Here is a 27,237-nt window from a genome sequence, read left to right on the forward strand (position 1 = left end):
GTATTCAAAGCTGTGAGTACACAAGGGCTGGGATTCTTGAGGTGTCAGGCAGCTAAGAGCAGATAAAACCTAGAAGGAGCCATGATTTCCTAGCATTTCTAGCTGGGCAGTTTAAATAGTCTTCTTGACAGTGTGCCAGTCTTTTTAGTCCTAGATGTGATCACATTACAATTAAGTGCTGCAAGCACACATGTATGAGGAGTAGAAAAGCACTGAAAAGGCTCACAGGTAGGTTCTACCCACCTGTGTGTTAAAAGCAGTGTTCAGGTTTCTGCCCTCTTAAATTTTAATGTTCAAAACCTTGAGAATCAACTATGTTAGTAAATAACACCCTAGCTTTTTTAGGGTTGCTGTGGGACAGAAGAGTTCACAAAATGCTTTGGTTTTCTATGGTGTAGAAAAATTGCCAGCCAGGAGTTGGCAGAGAGCATCAGTATCTCTCTTGGTCTCCTCCAGTTGGCAGCTGTAGGAGATTGGCCTGCTGGAAAAGCTGCTGTAAAGCTGGATGTTTGCAAACAGCCAGCTGCTCCTTGTGTCAGGGGAATCTCGTTCTCAGTTTGACCCAAATGGGTACAGATCTACCTGATTTTGTACTGGTCTGGAAATGCAGGCTGGTCATTTTTTAATGTGCTAGTGAGGTCATTTGTTGCTGATTATTACTACCAACTGGCCTCTGTAAAGCAGTGAGAAGCTGACACTGTTTCTAAAATCAGAGCAATTTGCTAATTTAAAAAGTTAATGGATTCTTTTATGGTTTTGTTTGCATCCTCTGTCAGGTCTAGAATTGCTATGCACTTGTAGAGAATGATTTTATGTGCAAGTTTTTCCTCATGATTTGTTTCCAGTTCAGCTTTCACATTGCTAGATTCTGCACCAACCCAAGAAAAGTAACACTTTCAGTTCAGTAAGGGACTAATACTTTTGATGAGATGTTTCTGACACAGGAGGCTCACAGATGTTCTTGCACAAGCCTTTAAAAGGACATTCGACATGTGGTGTTGCAAGAACATATTCAGCAAATTTTAGGTAAGCAAATTGACTTAATAAACTGCTTTTCATCGGAATAGATGGAGCCAAATCAAGTACTTTGCCAAGAAATTTATTTTTATCAGCGCAGTGTAATTTGGTGCTTACTAAGCTATCTGTTTCACGCAGTGTTTTGGAGAGGAAGGAGCGGAGCTGGTGGCGTTGGGAGGTTTCCCACCGAAAGAGGGCGGCTCTGCCGGGAGCACTGCAGAGGCGCTGACCGCAGACCTGGTCCTCCTCCAGGTTTTTAAAGAAGGGATCGATACCGTGCTACACAACCCAATCCCTGCAACTAGAAAAAAATCCTAATTTGAAACGCAAGCCAAAGAAAGGTGAGCTATTTCGTATGCCCAGTTCACTGCTTTCCATTTCATCAGCGATAAAAACCCAAGGGGGGCTGGAGTGGAAAATTGTCACAACAACAGAAAGCATCCTAGGACTCTGCTTCCAGTCTCACAGTAACTTCTGGTGTTTCTAACAAGGGGAACCATTCACTGTGTTAAATTCACATGCATAAACCCTTTTGTGGGTAGTGAATGCTTTGGCATATGCAGAGTTCTTTCAGAAGCCCATATTCAATACAGATTTCAACATTTCTAGACAACAAGTCATCTCTCTGTATCCCCAAAGACCGAGAACCACAAAAGTTGGGTGCTTTTTATAATTAAGTGTGACTTCTCCAGAGAGAGATGATTGTACCATGAGAAAGGAAATTTTTTTTTTCCAGAAATTCCCTCCCTGTATTACTTTCTCTACTGAAGGATGTGTGTGGGATTTGGGATATGCTGTATCTTCACAGTGGGTCTTGGATGAGACATTATGGATCATGTGCTTTGGATTTTGTCTGACACAGAGCCTGTCAGGCAGCTCACAGATAACGTTGACTCCCACAGTATTTATCCAAATGACCTTAAAATCACTTAGTCAAAGAAAAAAAAAAATAGTGCCTTTCCCTCCCCACCTCAACCCCCTGAACAGTTGCATAAAGATTGGATTTCTTTGAGATACAGGAAAAAGGCTTTGTTTATATTCCCCTTATTTACATTAGAGCAATTGTTTAATATATCCTGCTGTTTCTGGGTAGGTAGCACTCTCCTAGTGTGAAACACAGCTTACTAGACTACCAGAATGACAATTTCACACTGTATTATGAAGGCAGGTCCTTAGCATGGCTTTTCTTAGAGTAAGGCATCCATAAGCCCTTTGTTTCACTGCCCATGATCGCACTTTAATCTACCACTTCTACCTTTGTTACCCAGCATATGCTGACTACTCTGTTTTGTTAGGTAGGGTTTAATAAGTCTGTCTCGATGTTACATGAAATAATGAGGCAAACCAGTACTGGATGTCACTACTTCAGCCACTGGAATAAATATTTTGTTAGCAAAGTGAGATAGAAATTAATTTTATTTTGAAATATTAGCATTTGGTTGTGAGGGTATCTGCTTGCCAGTTAATTTTATGTTCTTAATATACATATCCCTTAGACTGTGCCATCATTTCCTGGTTTCTGAAGCTGAAACAATACTGGTTTTCTTCCTAGTCACATGTTTTTTTGTTGAAGAGGAGTTTTGATTTGATGCTCCTAAAATTAGAAGCATATTTTGTTTCAATTTGATTATTTTTAAAGTTTAGAAAGAGTTTAGAAAAAACTTGAAAAAGCGATTTCTTAAAAAATCTGGACACTTCAAAATACATGAAACACTACCAACTAGTTGTCCTTCAGTAACCTCACTGTATTTTAATTTCTCTTCTATTTCTTTTAACAGTGTTACCCACTAATACAACCTCATAAAGACATTTCAGTCATTGTGTCCATAAACTATCTTGATTAATTGAGATACATTCACACAATCTGTCCTAAAGATCTGAACCAGCAACTTACTGCATGTGAATGTCCATTAATTTCACTGATGGGTCTGAGAGAAGCTGTTAGCAGACTGTAAGGACTGAGCTGCAGTATTGAACCCTTCTGGGTGACTGGTAGGAGTAAATTTACTTCTGTGAGATGGATGAAAAACACTTAAACTATCAGATACTAGTTGCATGTAAGAAAATGCATTGCTTGTGTCAGGGAGTTTAGACATCATTCTTCTTCCAAATGAACCTCAGAATGTCACAAGTTCCTGTAAACAAGGATAGCCTTTTGAAATGTTCCCTCTCTGCTAAAACGGGATCAAAGCTGTTTGAGATACATGCAAGTGTGACATCCTGCTTATTATTCTACTCCTAACAACTTATCTGGGGGTGTAGCAAACAGCATCGCTGAAGATTAGCTTCACCTATAGACATTGAAAGAAAGTATCCACGACCACTGGCCACCCAGCAGAGTTAAAGTGTATTTTGATTTAGTAAAGACAGCAGTAGGAAACAAAGTAATTTTTTCTATTCCCAGGAAGCCAGATGATATCACTGGTACTCTTTTTTCCTTGGGTACTATAGAACCCTAATTCTTGAGAGGGGGGGAAAAAAAAAAAGACAACATCTGGCAGTAGCTCTGTGCTCCTTATGACTGCCCTGAATTTTGTCCTGCTGTCAAGGACAGCAAAGATTTTATTAACCAAGAGCAGAAAAACAACTTCCAAATTCCTTGCACAGACCACATTCTACCAGCTGTTCTGAAAAAAAATGGTACAAGGAATGGCAGCTAATGGCACCTCTGAGGAGGCCATCTCTAACCCTATTATGAAGATAGGTCATTTCCCAGGTAAACCTACACCAGTGGTTTCATTGTTCAAACTTCTAGGCCTCATTCCCCTAAAAAAACAAACAGAAAAACCCACAACAAAACCAGAGGGGATACCAGCACATATCTAAGTAGGCATTTATATGTTGATGTTCACTGCATGTGTGTGATCATGTGCATATGTTCTCTCTGGTGAAGCAATCACATTTTAGCTCTCAAAGCTAGAAGTGTCTTTCCCTCTGCTTTGAGACCTGTTTAAACTATTTGGATGTTATTAAGCTAAGAATCATTTGTGAGGGTAATTCAAGCAAGGGGAAACAGAATGAAAAAAAGAATATTTGAGAGTATTTGCAGACTTGTTTGGGTATTTAATAACAGAACTATGTTTTTATTTAAAAAAAAAAAAATCCTCTAGAAGAGGGGGTTTATTGCCAATGTAAAATCTGGCTTTTAAAAAACAATGCAGACCTAGGCCATAGATACTTTACTCTTTCGAATAACTTTTAGAAGTTCGTATGCACCTGTAGCATCAAAGTTCCCAAGTCTGGAGCCTCGATCACTGATGGTATGTTCCATTAGAGCACATGGATGGGGAACACTGCAGTCTGTGCAGTATTTGTTGTAGACCTGTGGCATCCCCACAGGAGTCTTGTATTTATAGACACAGGCCCAAACATTACGAGTTTCAGATGAGTTTTTTCAGAATGGAAAGCTGTGATTTTAGGCAGTGTTTCTTCCCTGTGACTGTTGGCCCTCTGGGTATGTCTCAGGCTATGCTCATAGTATGGAAGTGCCCAACTGCTTGATACATCTCAAATCCTGACCTTTAACTGTTTGTATCGCACTCCTGATGGTTTTACACAGTCATTTAAGTTCCTCAAGAACCTACACCACATGCTAAATTCCTGACCACTCCTCCTCCTGTCTGGGGAAGTGGGGGCAAAAAGGGAGAAGATAAGGGAATATTGTGCCTCCGCTCATGCTCCCTTACAGAAACTGAGCTGATTTGGGAACCTGGAGCCTAGTTCTAGTCCAGTTTTCCTGTCCTGAGGTAAAGCCAAAGTTTGCCTTTCCTTTGAGAAGACAAGTGTGTCTGCTTCATTTATCCCCGCCCTTGATGGTAGAAACTCTTTTCAACCCAGGCTGCATGGTCACAGTGGAAGTGCAGTGGCTGCTCCTTCTCTGTGGAAACTACAGATCAAAGTGATTTTCAAGACATGTTTTGACTGTAGCCAAGTGTTCTAAAGCATTACATGGTCTGTGAATTTGTTTTTCCTGCACTGTGGGTTAATGAATAATCCACTGTGTACCTTTATCTTGCAAAGTTTGGTATTTAATTGTTGGTTGCAGCAGATGGAAAGCAACTAATTATTACCGATTTTTCTTTTTTTTTTTTTTAAAGTGGTATCTGAGGTCAGTAAACAAAACATTGTAAGGTGAGTTAAATTGTAGGGCTGAGCTATCTAACAGCTCACTATTGTCACAGAATCATAGAATGGTTTAGGTTGGAAAAGACCTTTAAGATCATCAAGTCCAAACATTAACCTAACACTGCCAAGTCTACCACTAAACCATATCCCCAAGTGCTTACATCTACATGTCTTTTAAATACCTCCAGGGATGGTGACTCAATCACTTCCCTGGGCAGCCTGTTCTAGTGCTTGACAATGCTTTTGGTGAAGAACTTTTTTCCTAATATCCAATCTAAACCTCCCCTGGTGCAACTTGAGGCATTTGTCAAATGGGGACACCCTGCTCCCTTTACCCGATCCCCTTGCCTAGGGACAGTCTCATCTTCAACCTTCCACCAGTTGTCACGCTTGCTGGATCCTTCACTGAGCTGATCAAATTTGCTAACCCAGCAGGTTAAAGGGAACAGCTTCTGTGGGGTTAATGACTGGTCTTCTTACATAATTTCACACTTAAGCAAAGTGGTTGTGCAAGTGCTGGAACATGTGAGCTGCAGGCACCACACAGCATCTGCTCACAGATAATCATTTGTGATTGCTGCCTTTCTGTTCAGTTATGAACATTCAGGCCAAGAGACCTCCCGTGTAAGCCTGGGTTACCACCAACCAAAGTGATGAGTCAAGACTCTGCAACAGCTCATATCCTCTGTGGCTCACCAGAGAGACCTCTAACACCAAAATACTCCAACTGCATGACAGTGGGTTCAATTCCAATTTTCCCATCTAATTGTTTGACGACTTAACAACAAAAGTCTGCAAAAAAAAAGCATGACAAACCAATCTTATGAGTATTGCTTCCTGTTTTCTGAAGCTGAATCCAGAACAACAGTTTGTGTAATGATGATGAATTGTTAAATAAAATTAAGTCTTTTTCCCTATGGACGTTGTAATAAAAACTGTAAACAGTATTTTGCAAATAAAACTGCAGGCCTATGGGCTGTCACTCCCAGATGGCATGAATTAGTGGAGGAAGGTTTGTTGTGCTTCCTTTGCCCAGCCATCCACCCCTCCCTGGGCCTTGGACAGGGATGACTCAGCTGCTGGTGAATCACCTGCTGCAGTGCTAAAAGCGATAGCTTGACTCCATTTCCTCAAGCCACAGTGAGCTGTCAAGGCAGACTAGCAAGAAAATTGTCTTCTGCAGCTGGGAGAATTTTCCTGCTTGCACATCTAGATTCGCTGCAATTAGAGGTAGTTGCATAGATTTTACTGTGACTTCAAGAATCCCTGTTGAGATCTTGCTTAATAAAAGCTTCCTTGTGCAACTGCTCGTTCATGATAGGGCTTTTCACAGGCATTGCTGTAAAGCTTTCTTTAGCAGAAAACAAATCAGTGAATAGCTCATGTACAATGTAACTGGAGAAATACTGGTCAGAGATGTTTCACTGTTTTCCAGTTGGTGACATGGAAATTAATGGAATATTTCCAACCAGATAAATTGTCCCCGAAAAGGGATGAGCTCTAGAAAAGCCTTCCGAAATCTTGCTGTTTCAAATTACTGTTTTCTGGATTGGTGATGGTGGAGAAAGACAGGAGAAAAACTAAAAACCACATGGAAAACTTTGCCAGGCTCTACATCTCCATGAGACTGCACATGTCCAACTAGCTGCTAGGGAGAAAAACATGGACAACCTATTGTCACTATGTGGTGAGTCTAAATGTCCTTTACTAACAAAGGCTGTTTGAGAGATACAAAACAATGCTAGTTTGCCACAACAAGTTTTAACTAATGCGATCAATGGGCCTTTTTGACTATTTCTTTCAGTGTTGGTACCTTCTTCCCCTTAATAATCAAAGAAAAGTAGTGTATAAGCCAGCTGCCTGTTCTCAGCGACAGCAGCACCAACTGCCCCTGCTGACAAGCAAGCAGAGATTGTGAGAAGATCATCTCCAAGTCTCTGTTGTGAAACTTGGCAAGAACCAGCATGCATTTTGTTCTCTACCTGCTGTGGTACAGATTTGTTCTACTTAATCTAACCAGCAATACTTCCTTGAGTGGCTGGAGTTTGAAGAAAATATAGCCACAGCTAGTTACTTTGGCTGCCCACCATCAAGAGCATAGAATTTAGTAAGTGAAAAGGAAAAACTAAGCTTTATCTACAATGGCAATTATTTTGCTGGATGTTGTTTACTTTGGCCTCTGTTGTATGGCTTAATATATTTTTGGGGATTGGCTCCATCCTCAAGAAAAGCACATCTTCAGCTGTCCTCCCTCCCCTGTGGAGCGCAGCAGTATCATGGCCCCTGTTCAGCTGGTTGACCAGATCACCCTTTCCCAACAGATATTTCCTATCATCTTTGTCAGGGTTCCCTGAGCCAAAATCCTCCTGCAAACCAATGGTTGCACAATGACGGAGCATGGTTTAACCCCAGCCGGCAACTAAGCACCACACAGCCTCTTGCTCACCGCCCCCCCAGTGGGATGGAGGAGAGAATTGGAAGAGTAAAAGTGAGAAAAATTGTGGGTTGAGATAAAGACAGTTTAGTAAGTGAAGCAAAAGCCACACATGCAAGCAAAGCAAAACAAGGAATTAATTCCCTACTTCCCATCGGCAGGCAGGTGTTCAGCCATCTCCAGGAAAGCAGGGCTCCATCTCATGTAATGGTTACTGGGGAAGACAAATGGCATCACTCCGAACGTCCCCCCTTCCTTCTTCTTCCCCCAGCTTTATATGCTGAGCATGATGTCAGATGGTATGGGATATCCCTTTGGTCAGCTGTCCCGGCTGTGTCCCCTCCCAGCTTCTTGTGCACCCCCAGCCTGCTCGCTGGTGGGGTGGGGTGAGAGACCTTGATGCTGTGCAAGCACTGCTCAGCAGTAATGAAAACATCCCTGTGTTATCAACACTATTTCCAGCACAAATCCAAACCATAGCCCCATACTAGCTACTATGACAAAAATTAACTCTATCCCAGCCAAAACCAGCACAGACGGTTAAATTCCCAGTCATGTATGGTAGAGAAAACAGTGCCAAAAAGGATTATGCAAAGTTATGTAAATGTGTAACTCCTCATTGTAGCAAAGTCAGAGGGTTCATCACCTGGCAGGACCGAGCTAAATGAACAAGTGTAATTCTATCAATTCTTATTTTTGGAACAAGTCTGATTGTTATTAACATTTTAGTGGCGGAAGGTCAAAGGATGTGGCAGAATCCCAATATGAGTCCGGTTTGCTCATATAATCATGCTTACTGTCTCTCAATAAGCCTTCAAATTAGTCTTACGATAAGCATGTTGTTTGAGAAACAGATACGAGATTTACTCAAGGCATTCCTTCACATATTTTTCCATGAACATCCCACATCTTTAATATTAAACAATATTCCATTGTCTGGAATAGCAGACATTGGACTTGATGCTATTTGAGGTTCTTACACACAGAGGTAATGTTCCAAAAACATCACCACATGCAGAATGCAGGTATCCAAATATCTGCAGAAAAACAAATGCAACAGTACACATACGTCTCTAAGTGGCATGTAATTCTGTGTACTCTAATACCATTCCAACCTCAGTGGAAAGCCATTGTTAAGCTGTGTGCTTAGTTGCATGACAGCACACACAAATCTTAGAGCCAAACAAGTATTATCAGCATTGTGCTGACTGTGATTTGCCTTTTTTTTGTCTTTCTACCTCAATTAATTTTTAAACCATCAGCCACGTTAATGTTGGAAGTCTCCAGACTAGTGAAACTAACTATTTACCATTCTATTAACTTTATTCTAACGTTAGGCATAATGTACGTGTATGTAAGTTTACAGGTATTATTTTTTCCTCATAAGATAATTGCTTTTGTTAAGAGGGATCTTATTTCTTAAGGGATTATACTCCATTTACAATCAATCCATTTTGCTGGTCTTCTTTAAAAAGCTCTAAGATAACAGCAGCCAATTTATAGCAGTCCTTTCTCTACACGGACAAAATGCAAAGGTTCTTAATATTTTCCATCCAAGCCTCCTTACAGTCCAAGTTGGGAGTGGTAACAGGATGAGAGCCAAGGAATTTCCAGAAATCTTGAAGTGCTAGTAAGTCATTACTGACACAGTGCCATGAATATTTGGTTGATGAAAGTTAGATGCAGGACCATTCTGCCCCTGATTAGCAGATGTTATCAATGTATCCCAACAAAAGTCAAAGCTTCTTGCTTGCTTACACAGTGGGGGAAGAAGAAGAAGGGTAGTTACTTCCCCAGTTGGGAATGAACACCACCTTCCAGCACTCTCTGATCTCAAATAGTCTTTGCAAGAGACTATTTTAGCTACTGCCTTTTCTGAGCCCCTTCCTCAAGTCATTCTTTGTTTAGATTATATTTGTTTTACAGTTTAAAGATTATAGATCTATTGGTGTGAAAATATTCTTTAAAAGTATTTGTAGGTGTATAAAAACTGGAGACCAGTCCTGTGGCAAAGGATGTCTTCCAAAACAGATTTCATGGAATGCATGGGCGTGAAGCTCTAACGAATGCAGAACTTCATTAGTCACCACAGAAGCTCTAATGGTTTACACGTAGGAATGTAAGAACAGACATTGTATATTTTTTCAGGGTGATTTCCTGGATTTTAAAGTGGCTAGATCAGGTGCTTCAAAATAGTTAAGAGAAATCATATTTGGTGTGTAAAGGCATAATTTGTTGTTCTATTATATCTCCACCAAAATCCTCAGCCAAGGAATGGTGTGATCCCCGAACATCTCTCCTAGCTTGTTCCCTTGACCTATGTGTACTTTTAGTGCTCCTCTTTGGATATTCAGAGAACACTATTAAAAAGGAAAAAAACCCAAACCAACCTATAACTCAGGTGGAGAACATGGATGGATATTCATAGTACGTCTTTGTGGCTTATCTGCTGTAATACAGTAAGACAAAAAGCATATGTATACAAAAGAAAACAGGACAGGCCTCCACAGTGGAAATAATGCAACAGCTCTTCCTTTGGATGTGAAAAAATCCATTATTTCTGTGTCATGGTCTAAAAAAATAACGGCTAAAAGGCTAACCTCGTGGCTGGGTGAATAAAAAAAAGATGTGAACATGCCAGTGTCTCCTTAGTGTGGGTTCTTAGCAGTCAGGGTGTTACCCCATAAAATGCCTGCTATTTTTAAATAGATTATTTAATCCAAGAGGGAAAGAATTGCACAGGCAAGTCACTACATGGCCTCAGATGTAATCTCGAGCCTGATATGGCATACCAAATTGCAAAAACTAGCTAAAAAGACTTTGAAAAGGGGGTGGATTTGGAAGCCTTCCTGTCTGCCTCAGGAAGGCGGCATGTTGCTCCTTCACTCACAACAGCTCTGATCTACCTCTTTTTACCTCTGTACAGGCAGAATCCAAACAAAACTTAAAAATTATACTTCATATATGTATAATTGAAGTGTATATATATATGTGTGTGTATATATAGACACACACACCCCCCCCCGCACTGTGCTATATTCCGCTTTTCCAAAACGCCCAACCTTCTGCTTATCCTCTTTACAAAACACCTTGTTTGAGACTTCAAGACACAATGCTAACCTACTATTCTCTAGAACAGTAGACACAGGTCCAGCCTTCAAGAATCCTGCGGACCAAAAGAATGTCTTCTGGTACTTCCCATAAGGAGACCATGTACCAACTAATTACTCATCAACAATATCACCCTTCCCTCTTTTCTTGCATCCCTCCACATATTTAGTGGACTCCCATCTGAACTGGTGAAATAAACTTCCTCACTACTTTTTCATCCATCCGCCAGCCGCCTTCTCTAAGGTGCTTTTCCACTTTGGAAATTGTGGCTCTCCCCCATCAAACTTAGCTGCCTCTCTCCAAATCTAGGAAGAAGCAGACAACAGGATGTTATTCCTTGGACGTGAATGTTCAAGTGCTCTCTCCCCTTTGAAGAGAATCTGAAAACCTGACCCATTTTAGATGGGCATAGTTACAATCACACACAAATTAAAAGCAAAGATACTTTGTTTTTTTAGTTATCTAAATACTAAGGACCTATCCATAATCTTTAAAGTGTTAACATAAATATTGCAGATAAAATTATCTGTATGTAAAAGCATGAGTGAAGGCAGTCAGCCATTTCATTAGCAATGGGGAAAAAAAAAAAAAGGTTGAAGAAACTAGCTTCATAGCTGTCTTCCAAGTCCTCAGCTCAGAAGCAAGGTTGATTGCAGATTTCTGCCTGTTGCTGCAGGTGGAGATAACTTCGACAAGCAAGCCCAAGTATTTATTTTTTTGTAAAATTAACTCGGTATTCATTATTTTAGGGAGTCATAACACAGAAGATTTCAACTAGATACCTTGTCATTTTACTCCCATCCTCTGTTACAGACTGACTCAATAACAGTGTGGAAATTATGTACTTCCTGAAGGAAACACTTCAAACAAGCACCTCACTGGGCTATTCCTGTGAGATTTGTTCCTTCTGGATACACACCCTGTGCAGATGTGATTACTTGGAACTGACAGCTCTCTCAAATTAAGTCATTAGATGCTTCCCAAAGCACAGGTATGCTGTTTTGCAATAACTGGAGCATGACTCGAATCAGTTTTGGAATTTAACTGTGCATGGTGCATTGTATGAGAGTGCTTCAGGGTCAACCATTATCACACCAGAAATACACAGACAGACCAGTAAGTAATGCAACGTGTATTTTCTGTAATTAATGTAGAGAAGACCCTCCATGTTAGCCTTCCACCAAGAATTCCCACTTCTGGGTGATAATCATTGAGGATTGCTTGCTCAAAAGATTCCTCAGCTATCACATCTCACTCTGCATTAGTCTCTGAGCAAGCCGCTTTTATGGTGATGTGCTTAATACAGGTGATGCAGACTCTTTCCCAGTAGGAGTGCATCATCACCTAGGTTTCATAGCCTAGATCATGGCACCTTCATGGCATGAAGTTTATGGTGCCAACAGACAAAACTTTTTTGGCAAGAACCTCTTTTTTTGCTGTTGGCTGCATCTGCTGACAGTGCTGTTGCTGCTGCTCATGTTCCAGCTCTGTTGATTCTTCCTTCTTTGCCACAGCCAGGGATGCTGCGTCTGGACATCAAGACATGGAGAGGAGGAAATGTCAGAATATGCCATAAATTGTCTTAGGGCTCTGCCTCTCCTGGGTCTTTTCTGTATTCTTCCCTCCTGAGCAGGGAGGCTGGAAGACTATGCCAACACAAGTCCTGCAGAACCATGCTTCCTTAGATAGATGTAGTTATTCCCACCTTGGATAAGGGTGACATCTCTCAATACAGCTGTACCAATAATCAAGGTTTGTTTTGATCAAGCAGTAACTACCCAGCAGACCAAGCAATGCAAGGCACCTTGGCACAAAGCCTACGACTTTGTCATACTCTTTTCTTGTATATCTGTGTCCCAATTATAAGGACACTCTTATTCCTAGTGTGAATATTGCTTGAGGGCAAGGAAAGGTGTGAAATTTTTTTTTTCCACCCCTTTTCCCTGGCAAAGCTGTTTTCCTCAGGTATATGGTATCTGCACAACTTCAGGCTGTGAGCTTGGTGGCTTTGGCAAGCACAGAAAAGAGCTGTTAAGCTGGAGACACCTAGGGCTATGGAGAAAGCGTGTTATACACAGAGCGGACAAAAGCCACTGCCAGTAATGCTCCCCTACCTATTGAAGCATCAATAACTTTGCTAAGTCTCACTGGAGAGACAGTAGTTCTGCATTCACCTGGAATATCTGATAGCTGTGGATCCAAACCTACCTCTCCTGACTGTCACAGCAAGGAAAAAGTCAGTCAGAGAAGCTAAGTTAATTTGTTAAAAGATTTCTTTTACAAAGCCTATGGTTTTAGACAGCTGCTTAGCAAAGCATGCAGTCCACACAGGTATCTTCAGAAGATAACTAACTGCTCCTAGGAAAGTTACCAGAAAAGAGGTATCTGCTTAGTTCCTTCCTGAAATGAGATCAGACCACCATGAAGACCAGCTTCCAAGCAGCTGCATATTGCTCTTGGGTATGATTTCCAAATCCATAAAATAAATAATAGAGCCTGTATCTCAGCTGCTGGTTTTTTTGTTGTTGTTTTCCTCCTCAGTCTTGTTCAGAGGATCAAGTTAGTGCCAAGAAAAATTATTTTCTGTGCTTTAAGTATTAGAGGATAGTAAGATTTCTGCTACCACAGAAATATGAACTCACACAGAAAAGAAACACAACAGGCAACAGAATACCATGTTATGGACTGTCATTGAATCACTGTATCAGTGATTCTCAAGCCAATGCAGCCATCCCAGTCAAATTTGGGACCCAGTCATTTTGTCAGAGACAATTTAAAGTTTCAAGCAATGGTCATGAAACCAAGAATTCCTTTGTGAGAGCTGCCTGATGTACTTCAGAAAGCAGTCCCCTGCTGTTGTCAGACACAATACTGTCACAACTGAGATGCTCTTCCATTTCATGTTCTATCTTCTTGTTTGGGTCTCACAGCAATCCTTCTGTGAGGAGTTTTCTTGCTGAGATTAGGAAGAAAGAGTCCTTCTTGGCATCAGGAAAGTAATTGATTAAGATCATTGTTATACTGGAAGTAAGACATCTTTATCTCAAGAAGTTCATACGTTACTTGAAGATCCTAACACTCATCCCATACCACCTCCTGAACACAGGGGAAGGATTTGTGCTGCTTGACCTCCAGGATACAACTCTACATATCTGTCATGACACCTCAGGAAACATGGGAGATCAAAACCACCAACAGGATAGGCTATTATCCTTCAGTTACATGAAGTAATTTGACAGTGACCACAATATTCAAAGCAGTAGCAGCACACTTGCATGAAAGCAGGTTTTGTGTACTCCTACCAGGACAGCTAGCTGGCAGAGATTTTTCTAGCAAAGCTCTGTATGACAGATTATGCATACTCAATCTACTACAGAACTTGGTCTCTAAAATATATGAACATACTGAACTGAGTCCAGTGAAGGACTGCAAACACAATTACAGTACTGGACCACCTGTCATATAGGAGAGGTTGAGAGAGCTGGAACTGCTCGGTCTAGAGAAGAAAAAGCTCAGGCTCAATGTCCAGAGTACCTGATGGGAAGGTATAAAACAGAGCCAGACTTAGTGGTCTCCACTGAAAGGACAAGGAGGCAACAGGCACAAATTGGAGAAAAGTACATTCAATTTAAACATAGTTTTCATTTACTTATTTTTAAACTGAGTGTAAACAAACACTGGAACAGGTTGCCCAGAGACATTGTACAGTCTCAGCCTTAGAGATGCTCAAAACTTGACTGGACACAGTACTGAGCAACCTGCTCTAATTGACCTTGATTTGAGTAGTGACTCTGAAGTAGTAAAATCCCTCTGGAAATGTACTTCTTTGGCACAGGTGATCAGGTGAGATCTTCCTAGTGGTATGACAAACTTGAACCTCCTGAGAATCCACAAGTCCCACAGCCAGACTCATTGCTTTCGATTTCTCTCAGCAGGACATGTTTGCAGAGACACCAAGAATGGCAAGCTACTCGCTCTCACAAGAGCTGGAGTTTGAAACATATGGTTCATATGTATAATCCACATCTCCCCTCCTTTGCTCCAGAATCCTGCACACCTAGTATTTCATAGTTAGGATGAAAAGTATGCTCTGTTAGTATAAAAAGGTGATGAGTCTGCAAGATACGATATACCAGTTATTAGTGGCTAACTTTGTGAACAGTGCAATGTACACATGGACAGCACATTTAGGCAACATCTGTTTTTTAATTAGTAACTTTCATTTCCTGAAGTGTACCATGAAATAAGCAGAATTTCTGAGGTAGAAAAGCTGCAGATCTGAAAGGACTGTAAGACAAATCTTTCCTTCAGTCTGAATTCTAACTCCCATCAATCCATCATAAAGGTCAGGCTATTTTTAACATGCTTTTTTTTTTTCCTTCAGTGTTTCTTGCTCATGTGTAGTAAAGTAGTTCTATGTAAACCTTCCTTTGCTGGTAAAGCTTACTAATTGTATAGACAAAGGATATGAAGGTAGTTTCTAGGCCATCATGGGGGTGGGGGGAAACACCGAACAAACACACACAAAAAAATCACCCTTTTCTCCACACTGTCCTTCAATTAATTGCATGCTAATGCATTTTAGTCTTAGTTTGCAGGTGTTACCAATTGTCAGTAGAGTACTTGTGACATGAGGTAGGCTTAGCCAGCATGTGCATAAATTACATACATTTAAGGTATAGCCTTCCCTTTTCTTGTTTTGGATTTACCAAAAAGTCAAGGCAGCTTTCAGTTTTCTAAGTGGCCATTGTCAAAGAGGGCAAGGCCTCCTCAGCATATGTCCAAAATAGATGGATAGTCCTAAGAGTAAAGGGGAAGTAAAACAAGTCTCTGTAGACACAAGGCAACCTGCTGCCCAATTCAGAGCAAAATATAATGCTGTTACTCAAGCTATGGCTGAAATGATCCCATTCAGTCCAGTTCTATCAGCATCATTCCTTTCTGAAATAATCCCAAGAGAAGCCCTGATTATACAACGTAATACCTTTGCTTTTAGTAGTACATTGACTTACTTGGCAAGATGTTTCATAGCCCACCTAGACTGGCAGTCTTATGCTTATAACTGAGTTTATTCTGCTTAGGAGATGAAAGTTTAAAATTGTTCTTAAAATATCACACTTATAAGATACAAAGACTTCTGCTACAAAGCAGCATAAGCATGTAATTTACATCCTTCCCCCTCCCTGCTCCGACATCCATAGTCATCTGTGAGTCCCGAGATCACCACCTCCAAAAATTAATATATTTAATTGGTTTTGCACCACAGCAGCACATATTTTCATTTCACAAAACTTCCCTTTGTGTATGTCATGGTTTAGCCCTGTCAGCAACCAAGCACCACACAGCTGCTCACTTACCCTCCCTGGTGAGATGGGGGAGAGAATCAGAACGGCAAAAGTAAGGAAACTCATAGGTTGAGGTAAGAACCATTTAATAAATGAAATAAGATAATAGTAATAAAAATCATAATGAAAAGGAGAAGAGAGAAACAAAACCCAGGGAGCAGGGGAAGTGATGCAGGTGCTTACCACCTGCTGACACCCAGCTGGTCCCCACACACCAATCACTGCCCCCCAGCCAACTCCCCCCAGTTTATATACCAAGCATGGCATCATATGGTATGGAATAGCCCCTTTGATCAGTTTGGATCAGCTGTCTTGTCTGTGCCCCCTTCCAGCTTCTTGTGCACCTGGCAGAGCATGGGAAGCTGAAAAGTCCTTGACTGGTGTAAGCACTGCTTAGCAACAACTAAAACATCAGTGTGTGATCAACATTATTCTCATCCTAAATCCAGAACACAGCTACTAGGAAGATGATTAACTCTATCCCAGCCAAAACCAGGACAGTATAAATTTGAATCCGTTGTTCCAGGACACTCTTGAATTCTTCAGCTTACCGGGGAATGGTAATGGCACCAGCAGTACAGCCCCTCCTCATGGTTCAGTGAATAGCAGCAAGTAGTCAGATCCACTAGAGCCTTTCCTGGCTCCCTGCCAAATACATGTGGTTTCTTGGTCCCTTCTCCCCCAAAAGTTGCCAATTACTAGTTTGTGATGCAGGATCATATTTAAGGCATTCTAACAGACATAACAAAAGGAACTAATTTCAATTAATGTATTTCCATAATGAGGTGAAAACAGTTCACTGGATCAGAAAAAAAATGGTTCAAGTGAAAGCTGTTGATTAAGAGCCAATCAAAAAGCAATTTCTGTAAAAATTGTTACTAATGAGAAGTGAGGCACATTAAGTTCATAGCTGCTAGACAAGCAGACCTTTGCCACCGCCACCACCACCACCTTTAATAAGGTCCACTTTAGAGTTGCTGGTCTCCGAATTTTGCACTTTTTCAGTCCTTCTTTGCTTGACCTTTGAAGCTATCCATGTTATGGAGGACTCCAAGATAGACCTCTAAGAGAGCCTGTACTTTCGCTGGTACAATACTGTAAGGTAGGGGAGTTGAAGAGAAAAAGAAAACACAGACATCAGAAGACTTGTGCAGTTTTATCACAGAATTAGTTTTACCTGGCTAATACTGGGAAAGACAGTATAGTCTCTAGAATATCGTACCACTTGTCCTCTCCATTACACTCATTTGGCAGCCTGAGTTATCAATTTCCCAGATTGATTCCCAGACAGATCGATTTCCCAGCCTGGCTTGCAACAGAGTCAGAAGTGCCCTAATGCTGGGGCAAGACACCAGACATGCAGTTACTGAGGAGCAGGCCCAGACTCTACAGCCCACAGTAAAATTGCACCGCAATGGAGTCAGCAAGTCAGTTAGACATTTCTGTCATTGTTCTGTGGTCCAAGTGTAGACTGAACCCCTAGAAACAAAAAAGAAAACTCCAGAAATGTGCAGAACTTAATGAAAATAACAGGTAGAAGCCTGGTTGGCACTTTTAGTCAAAAACATAGCTGCAACATCCCTGGACAGAAAGAGAGAGGAAAAGAAGCAAAGGCATAACTTACTTTCTCAAAGCGTAAAGCAAATAAGGACAGCGTGGTAGCAACAACATTTTTTGATCCTGACGAATAGCAGTGATTATCTTCTCAGCCACATACTCTGGCTCCAGAATGGGCAACAGCCTTGGCCACCTGGAAGAGAAGACATTTCTTACTATAATACAAATTGCTTTGGATTCAGATTTTACTCAGAGTGAGTCTCTATTTTGCAGTTATTCAACCAAAAGAAGATATAAATACCACAAATCCTATGAAGAACAGAACCTTCATTATGTTAGAGAGTGAGTGGCCATTGTTATCTTCCCTTTGTATGATCCTCATACTAAGACATACTAGGCTTTTATTCATCTCCTAAATTTGTCATTATACCAGCATACTGAGCAAAGCTATGCCACTGATTTCAGGATGTGAATGGGTGTTTAGAAACCAGAGAGGACAACTAGAGCATTTGGCTTCTGCAGAGGAAAGGACACCAATTACGTTTCATGCTTCAGCTTACATGAACAGTAAAGTACCAAGGGCTTTGCCATCTGGGTTGCCCAGTCACTGGACAGCACTGTTAGCACCCATCTGAGGCCCTAAAAATAACAGAGAAAAGCCTAGCTCATGATTTTCATAGAAGAAATAGGAGTATGTAACATGCTAAACATGCAAGTTGCACAAAAACCTCACAAGAGTTTACTCACTTGGTTCTACAGCCATCAAACATTCCTGTGTTTATGAAGGAAGGACACACAATTGTCGTTTTAACACCAGTCTTTTCCAGACCTCTCATCTCTGCATCAACAGCCTCTGCAAAACCAACTGCTGCAAATTTACTTGCACAGTAATCTGTAAAATAAATAAAACATTAATTAGTAAATTAAAATGTTTAACTGCAAGTAAACTTGGCTAAACAGGTTCAGCGAGTTCTACCACTGAACCTGTACACAGGAGTAGTAACAGTTTTTGACAGAGAACAGGGACAAAACTATGCTCTAGTAAACTAACTAGCCACAGGTTGGTTTGGTTTTTTTGGTTTGTTTTTTTCTTTTCCCTCCCCAGTATACAACAGCAGCACTATAGTATAGAAATGATACATACACAGTACCTGCAGGAACTTACTGTCTGACAATAAAATACTTTATAACAGAGTAGGAACTGTTTTCAGGATTAGGTTACTAACCAAATTTGCCTTTGATGCAATTCGCTCCTTTACTTTCCCTCTCCCAAGTTAACTGTTGTTCTAGACTGGCAGACAGAGGGTTTCTCATCGTATCCCCACTATCACCTTTGCACTCTCTACTGAACAATAGCAAACGAAATTATCTTTTCATACCAGGCCTTACCTTTGAATTCATGCACTGGCTTCTTACACATCAAACTCAAGCTTTCAAGACTCTCTAATGTGGTTTCAACTTGAAACTCAATTTGTCTTCATTATCACTGCCTTGAAGCTAGATTTCTTTTACTGCTATGTCATCTTATTTCATTTTCCTCCCCTTTACATACATTTTCCAGAAATGCCTTCTGAGTTTGCCCTAATCTCAACACTTTCTTTCCATCACTGTATAGGTCCTCTTGAATGAATGGCTGAGAGACAGAAAATGCAAAATGAGCTATCACACCTCTGCCTCTGTACCTCATCCAGATTTTAGTAGTTCTTTGAGTTAGGGAAACCTGTATAGGACTCTGCTTATTTTGAGAACATGCTTGGGAAAAAAAAAACAAACAAACAAACTACAAAAACCGAAAAACATCCAAACCACCAAACAAACAAAAAAGAGGCCCCTTCCCCATCAAATACTTGCAGGTTAAATTTAAGAACATTGAAGTTCTCAGTTTCCAAAGTTCTATATGGCTCCTAGATCCTCTAACTGCCTTGGCAGAAAAAACACCTGTTTCACAGCACTGCTGAGCATCTGGAAAACTCTTTTGAAACAAATGGTCTATTTAAGGTCAGCTGGTTTGAAAGTATGACCATTTGCTTTACCTATACACAAAGGCCCAGAAACTCAAAATTGTGATTTTTTTTCATGAGTATTGATTGCAGAGTTTAAATCAAACTAGTTGTCTAAATGAACATTAGATTTAATATACTACCTGTAAGATGACTGAATCCAGACAGTCCTGCCAGACTTGCAATGCTAACCAAGTGCCCATGGTTAGAGGCCATCATTGCTGGGAGAAAGGCTCTGTAAGTCTGCAATGTAGGTCAGAGTTGCAATGAAACATTTTACTAAGCAAGCTATGTACTATAATATTTTGAAGGTGGCGTTTTTAAAGAAATTCTCCCTACAGCCTAAATAAGCTCCCCTACCTTCCATTATGAAAGGGAGTAGGGGGGAGGTTTGTTGTTTGAACTCTAACCTTCAACTGCTAAGCTGGGACTTTCCAGGCCCCACCAGTATCACCTTCTCCTCAACACCAAAGGCAGATGGTAACTTGCTGAAAGCTAAAGATACAGCTTCAGCTAGTTACGTTTCTTTCAGCCTAAAGCTCAGCACTGCAATGTTTCAAATGAAAATGAAGTGTTCAATGCAAATTTTGTAAGATGGCAAAAATTTGAATTTCATATCTTCCTTCTATTAAATTCATTTAACCTTTGTGATGAAATTTATTTATGAAGAAACTGAAGCATGCTTTAGTACCCCCTTTGCAATTCTTTATGATAGGAGCACCATATAGATGACCTGCCTTCCCTGGAAGGAAGAAAAAGCACATACATTTACTCATTTTGGACAAAAGCCCCACTTAAGAGCATTGTCTGAACACGTGGTATTTTTTTACTGAAACTATCATAACCACAAAGCAACTAGAACACTAACAGAATTGAACACTTCTGTTACTACAGCAGCAACTTTTAGGCTGGGCCTGCTTCATGTCAATTAATATTGAGGGACTGTAATGCAAATGGTAAACTTCAGTTCTTAAGAGCATTTCTAAATACAAAGCAGTTTTGCTTCCACCCACCTACCCCAGAAGTTCCCAAAGGATCCATTCTTCCACCTTTTTTTTTTATTTTACAGACTCCCAGGCATGGAGAGTAATTTCTTGTATCATTTTTGATTGAACTTACAAGGAGCTATATATACTTGCATATTTTCCTCAATTCCAAAATGCAAAGTTAACACTGAAAACATGTTAAAAGGCTGTTTTAGTATGTATATGCAAAGTACAGGTATTACCCAGAAGTGTGCCATTATGTTCACTTCCATGGTTTTTTCCATAAGTGAATCTGGAGAATCAACAAACTTCTTCCCAGTTACAATACCAGCGTTGTTGATGAGGATGCTAACATCGCCAACTTCTTTTTTAACCTAAACCAAAAAGCCTCAAGGTATTATGCAATACATACAAAACATGCTTTCTGAGTTTTATATATGAAAACATAAGAAATAGAAACATTGCACATTTCAACTACATTGAACTTACTATGCTTGTTGCAGATCCAAACACCTTAGGTTCTTGCATGTTCTCACCTGAAACCTTTTTAGAGCTGAGTTTACAACCAGACTTTGGAGGCATGGAACCCAACAGCTCCACACAGGCTTCTGCTTTCAGCACCTCCAGTTCTTGCTGCAACTGCTCCAGATAAGTCTCTATTGCAGAGAGCTTAACTAACACAAGTATTTTGCTACAGTAAACCCATCTTAAAACCAATAAGCAGTTCTGTTTGTAGGGTCATTTCTACGCCATGCAGTGAGGCACAGCACATAGATCCTCAGGCAAGTTCACCAGAACCAGGTACATCAAATCTACGTGAGGGCTCCAATATTAAACTTTCACTTGTGAGGTTCCTTGCATTATACTCAAATCCTGTTGTGTTTTCCACAGAGCAACTTGAGCACAGAAGCAGTGCTGCCATATGACTTGAAGGCTGAAGCCAACTTGCACAGTACTTGAGTCTTTTGATGAGCAGAAGGAAAATTGGATTCCCTGTTGGTAGCGTTAATTGCCTGCCTCCCAACAGTCCAGGGATTAAGAATTTACCTTACCAAACAAAAAGGTTTTTTTGCAAGTTTATTTCTCATGAAGACAGCCTGAAAGAACACCATGTCTCCATTGATATTAGCTCGCAAGACAGCACTAGAAATGAGAAAACTGTAGGAAGGATAGTAGTTTGCTACTAAAATTAAACAAAAGCTGTAGGATTCTGAATAAAGGAAGATTTTAGGACATATGTATTCATAGAAGGCAAAAGCCTTGTGAGCTTCTGGAGCTCACAGTGCATAAGCTTGCTTCTAGTGTATTTGCTGCAATTCTAACACTGTACCAGAATCCTTGTAAGATGGTTCCCAGAGAAACAGGTCAGCTAAAGAATAATATCTACACATTTAGTTCAGTAAAACGTATAGTTCTCATTTTAGCTCCAGACTGAGAACTTTTATGAACAGACTCACTTGAGAGAGCAACTATAGGCCAGCTGATATCAAGATATTGTGCAGCTCTCAAAAGGAGAATGAAAATATTTAATGTAGTATTTGAAGTACAGTTCATTAACCTGAGCTGTCTGGGAAAAAAGGAAATGAGTACTCTAGATGTTGTTTAATTTGTGATTTCCACATCAAGTGTTAAACATATGGTGATCAGTAGCCTTGGGAAACCATGTTGTTTTTATGCCATCTTGCCACACAGTTGCAGATCACAGAACCTCATTTCTTAATGGCATTTCTGTTGCTAGGTGCCTACAGCAACCGAAGAAAGCACAAGCAGACCAGGTAGGCTAGCCTGTATAACAGTAAAGATTTAAAGGATAATTTACCACCCATCCTTTATTCTAGCTTAGCTTCCTCACCTTCCTTAAACTTGTTCCAATCTTGTCCACATTTGTTAAGTAAGGGTTTAAAAAACCAGAAAGCAGCCTTGGTAGGATTATACAGAACAGCTTTTGTAATAAATTCATCAGCCAGAGCCCCTCTCCACCTCAGTCATTGCTCACACATTCTTGTCTGTCTACTCCCCTCTCAAAAAGTTGTCATGTAACAACTTAGATATTTCTGAAGCAGCACCACGTGATCTCCACAGGCAGCCTTAGACAAGTTGTTCTAGTCACCAACCTGAGCATGTACCCCTCATCACAAGTTAAAAATAGTATGCATTCAGAGACATAAATGTAATCATTAGTAAATGATGATTTAATACTGCCTCTTGTCAGATGATCTAGCAATTCTGGAAGCCTGGACCAGTACCCCAGATCTACCCTTTTGGGTAAATAACAAGCACCTCTAAGTGGTCAGGCTTCTTTTGTGCAAACAAAAGACAGACAGAGGAGGAGGATGTGGTACGTACAGTTTATAACATGGTGATTGAGGCATTCAGGCTAGATGGGAAAAGCAAAATAAGAACAGAACCTTGATCATCCCATCTCTTTAACTACTGGTGAAAACCTGAACAACCTCTTCCTTTACCACCTGCCTCTACTCAGTCTTCCAAAATATATTCACACTTTGCATGGAATTCAAAGCAAATTTGAGTGCTTTCTTGCAACCCAGACAAATAATTCCAGCTTTACAACACCTCTGTTCATGCTGCTTCCCCACTAACTAGATGCGGCAGCTCTTTCCTCAGCAAATTTGCTGTTTTAATTCCTTTCTCCTTTTGGCTCTCTCCTGTGCATGACAGGGCTAAGACATTCAGTCCAGGCTTCTACACTCTGCTTTGAGGCCAAGTACAGCAGACCTTTACCGAGCCTGTTGCCTAGCTATTAAGGGCAGGGGGATAATGTCAACTTTCCAGAGCTCTAAGCATCTCCATTTGTGCACTGCAGTAAAATATGTTCCAGGTGTTTCTTTTAGGCCTAGGTAAGGCAAGCATTATGCAAACAGCTGATCTGGTTAAACATCTTTTTTCAGGTATAAACACTACTTCCTGTTTGTTTCTGCATTTGTATTTTGACTTTTATATTGAAGCTTAGTAGTGAGCAATTCCCATGATTCCCAAACAGCATCCCAAAGTGTCTACTTCCTAAGACCCACAAACCCCTCCGCAACTGTCTACAAGAAGTGGAAGAAAGCACTGGATGTTTTATAGGCAGCATGAAACACCACCAGGAAATGTGCTTCCACTGTTGCTCCTCTGCACAGGAAACAGGATTCTCAGAAAAGCAGAAAACTGGCTGCAAACTGTCATCTTGACTAACAAGCAAGAAAAAATGGTGGATAAACAAAAAAGTACCATGCAAGAGAGATCCTGGAAGTAAATGTGAGCCCAGATGCAATTTTGCAACATGATAATGAGGAAAAGGTTTCTGTCTCCTCACAAGTAGGACAACCAAAAAACAGAGTTACTTCCCTCTTTCAAAGCCCTAGATTCTTACAGTTTAGCTGAACTCGAAGGAAGGAGGGAGGCATAGGTCAGAGAAGGCCACATTCCTTTTGGGGTTGGGTACTTCTGGAACAGAGACATTAGAAATAAATTTTAAGCTATAGCTTGATAGCCATAAGCTGTCCTTCATCCTGTTGGTATCAGAAAGGAACAAGGACACCACATGTGCAGGGCTTTTTAGTTTTCTTCCTACTGAAGTGACTTTTTCCTGGTCTCTCTGTGTGGCTGATGAAGTATCAGAAGCAGGTTTTTAAGGTTCACATACATTTCCTTTTGGCTTTGAGATTGTTTTACTGGGCACAGAGTTTTCAACCATCTCCTTTCCTGCCTGCCTGAATTTAGTTCACTATAGTCTTCCAAAACTCCAAGCCATTGCATGAAGCTGAATCACCGGGGCAGGGGGAAAACTAAAACGTGGAACCATGCTGCCTCATCTTGCAAAGGCTGATGCTGCACGCTATGAGCCAAAGTCTACTACATCACATTAGGTAAACAGTGGCACCAAGCACTAATAATAAAGCCTTTTTGCCACTAATAAGATGGGAAAGTTGTCAGCAGGATATGAAGCTTCTGAAATAACAACAGTAGGGTATTTTTTTCTTCTATGTGGACCAGCTGTTAGTGAACTGCTGACAGAAGATTGTAAGTGAGGAATCATGCACTGAGACCCTCTCACCACTTCTTCATTTCCGTCTGCCTCTGTTTTTATCATCTCTAACCTGTGCCACACACATCTACACCCTCTTCTCCTTTTTCTATTTGGCCAGAAAGGCTCTGCTACTGCTTTTCTCCATGGAATTGAAGTGCTAGCCCTTGAGTCCTCAAAACTGAAGATTAGTTTCCATCTTCTTCATTCCAGTGTCCTTCATACCACAATACTCCCTCCTCCTCCACTCCTACCAGTTCAGCGGGAAGCACAGTTACAGGCCTGCAGTGAGACACGTGCAACTGCTCTGCAGGGATGGCAGATGTGCAACTCAGCTGGCATAACAGAGCTGCAAGGGTGACCAGCATTACCAGAATACAAACCAAATAATACCAGCCTCCAACAAGCAAGCTTCACTTATCAGAACAAATGCGTTCTGGTCATTTTTGCCCAGAGAAAAACACAGAAGGCTAGAGCTGCTTAAACAGCACCAAAAGAGGAATATTATTTCAGCCAACAGATGTTCCTGAGGACAGCTGAACTTTTTTTTTTAAGAATCCATCCTCAGGCAAGCACTCACTGTGGAAGCCTTCTAGCTCAACAGTTAAGTTTAGCAACATTTTAAGCAAATGAGAACAGGTTGTTATAATGGAAACTTAAGCAGTTTTAGCTTTTGGCAATTCTACTTGTCCGCCCCAAAATATCTAACCACATGCGATATTTACAAAGCTCTTCAGAAGGGAAAGTAAGAAATATTTAAGACTTCAAGATACATTTATTAATTCTGACAAAGCAAGTCTGCAAAAATCTATTCACAGCCATGGAATTATTTGAAAATTGCCTAAGCAGTTAACCCTTTTTACAGTGTACAGTCTTTAGGGTTTACTTTTGGTAAAAGGCTGCCAGAACTTGAAATACTGCTTTAGCTTCAATAAATTGATTTTCTGCACTTCACCAGTAAGCGGTTGCTGAGTAATTGAATGAATGAGAAGCTACCTAGTTGAAATTAGCTACTGAAAAAGAGAAACAGCTCTTTTTATTTTTAAAGGAACAGAGGTACACAAGTCAACTCTAAAAAACAGTATTCTTGAAATAAGTAGCATGCGCAATACATTCTGAACAAATTAATTTTAATCTCTTGCTTTGAAGTCACTAAAACTTACCATACATCATACACACGTGCATGCACTCATCTTCAAATAGTGTCAAAGCCACAAATAAGATACTTTACCTGATCAGCTACTCTGTAGATGTCCTGCCTTTTGCTACAGTCACAGATGTAACAGTGTACTCTCCCTGCTCCATTTTCTCTGGCCAATCTACTCGTCTCCTTGAGCCCCTCTTGATTAATGTCCCAGAGAACCACTGTGGCTCCAAGGCTGGCAAACTTTAAAGATAAGAGTCTTCCAATGCCACTTCCCGCTCCTGTTATTAATACTATTTCACCACTAACATTCTTCTTCCGTCTAGGCACAACCAAGAACACTAGCGACTCCAATATGTAATAAACAGAAAGTCCGAAGACTTGGAGTGTTTCCAGGAAGAAGTTCATCTTGAGGCTATTTCTTCAGATACCTGATAAAAGAAAATGTTTACCAGACAGAATAAACCATAAAGAGGGAAAATGCAAGCATCAGTATTTCAAAATTGAAAAGCATTTTCAGATCCATTCTAAATAGTTTCTCCAGCCTGCTTCTAAGTGGTGTTTCAAAAAAAAATATATAGGCTTACATCTGCACATCTGACCCATCTGTCCTATTTCTGTATCATCTCCAGGTTGCTCCTACTCTCCTCCAGAACGCAGCATACAATTGATTTACCGTTTGGCAGAGACAGGAAACACCTGCCCTCATCTGCTTTAGAAATTCCCCACCTCTCACATCATGGGTTTCCATCTCTGCTCTGGCAGAACGTGGACTCAAAAACTAGAATCAAAAAAGTGATAGCTGCCCCTTGAGTATCTTGCCACGCAGAAATGCATGGCAATTACAAATCAAAACTTACCACTTGATCAAACAACTTTGGTGCTCACAAGCTAATACTTTAGGTAAGGAAGAATTCTCCTTTTAGGACCATGACTTTCTTGCTTTGTAGGCATTCCCTGTCATCAAGAAATCATATGCAGACCAAGTCTCAACCCTGCTGAAAAACTGCCGGCATAGGGAGCTTCAGAATACAATGCTTATACATCTCCAAAACACACCATGTAAATTACTGGCTGTCACTACTAGCGTTTCAACTACCAGTACTACCATTATTGAGGAGAGCCTGCTTTTGCAATTGAACAGAGTGGTTTGTTTAGGAATGCATTTAAAAGCTGTTCACTTTCTTCTCTTCACCTCCGTGCACTAAGCAAATATCATGGGCTTGAAACATACCATCTCAGGTATGCACTTAACTTCACAGCTGCTGTCATCTCTATTTAAAGCTTACACTTCAACCTTTGGCACTACATGCCCAGTTTGATCACATCTTAGTTAACATTACTATCTATAGGTATAGGTCATACTGTTTTACAAGTGCCAAGAGATAAGTTACTTGGATCTCTGCTACTCTGAGCAAAGTTCATTAAATTTAGCCTGTGGATATATATGTGTTATCATGAGTCTGAGGTTTTGTACACAGGAAACAAGGC

The 27,237-nt window shown here is 40.6% G+C and overlaps 1 protein-coding gene across 1 annotated transcript; it reads right to left on the reverse strand.

The window, feature by feature from the left end:
* Positions 1–16,989: 16,989 nt before the first annotated feature.
* LOC104028914 (short chain dehydrogenase/reductase family 16C member 5) lies at positions 16,990–26,160 on the reverse strand. The gene is made up of 6 exons (XM_009480071.2): positions 25,834–26,160; positions 20,818–20,949; positions 19,733–19,832; positions 18,337–18,481; positions 17,657–17,782; positions 16,990–17,127 (listed from the first exon to the last, which is right to left on the reverse strand). Exons 1-6 carry the CDS (start codon positions 26,152–26,154, stop codon positions 17,034–17,036), a joined length of 918 nt encoding a protein of 305 aa, XP_009478346.1. The 5' UTR covers positions 26,155–26,160; the 3' UTR covers positions 16,990–17,033.
* Between the last annotated feature and the right edge of the window lie 1,077 nt (positions 26,161–27,237).

This window comes from Pelecanus crispus, chromosome 2 (genome assembly GCF_030463565.1).
Source record: "Pelecanus crispus isolate bPelCri1 chromosome 2, bPelCri1.pri, whole genome shotgun sequence".
Lineage (NCBI taxonomy): Eukaryota > Metazoa > Chordata > Aves > Pelecaniformes > Pelecanidae > Pelecanus > Pelecanus crispus.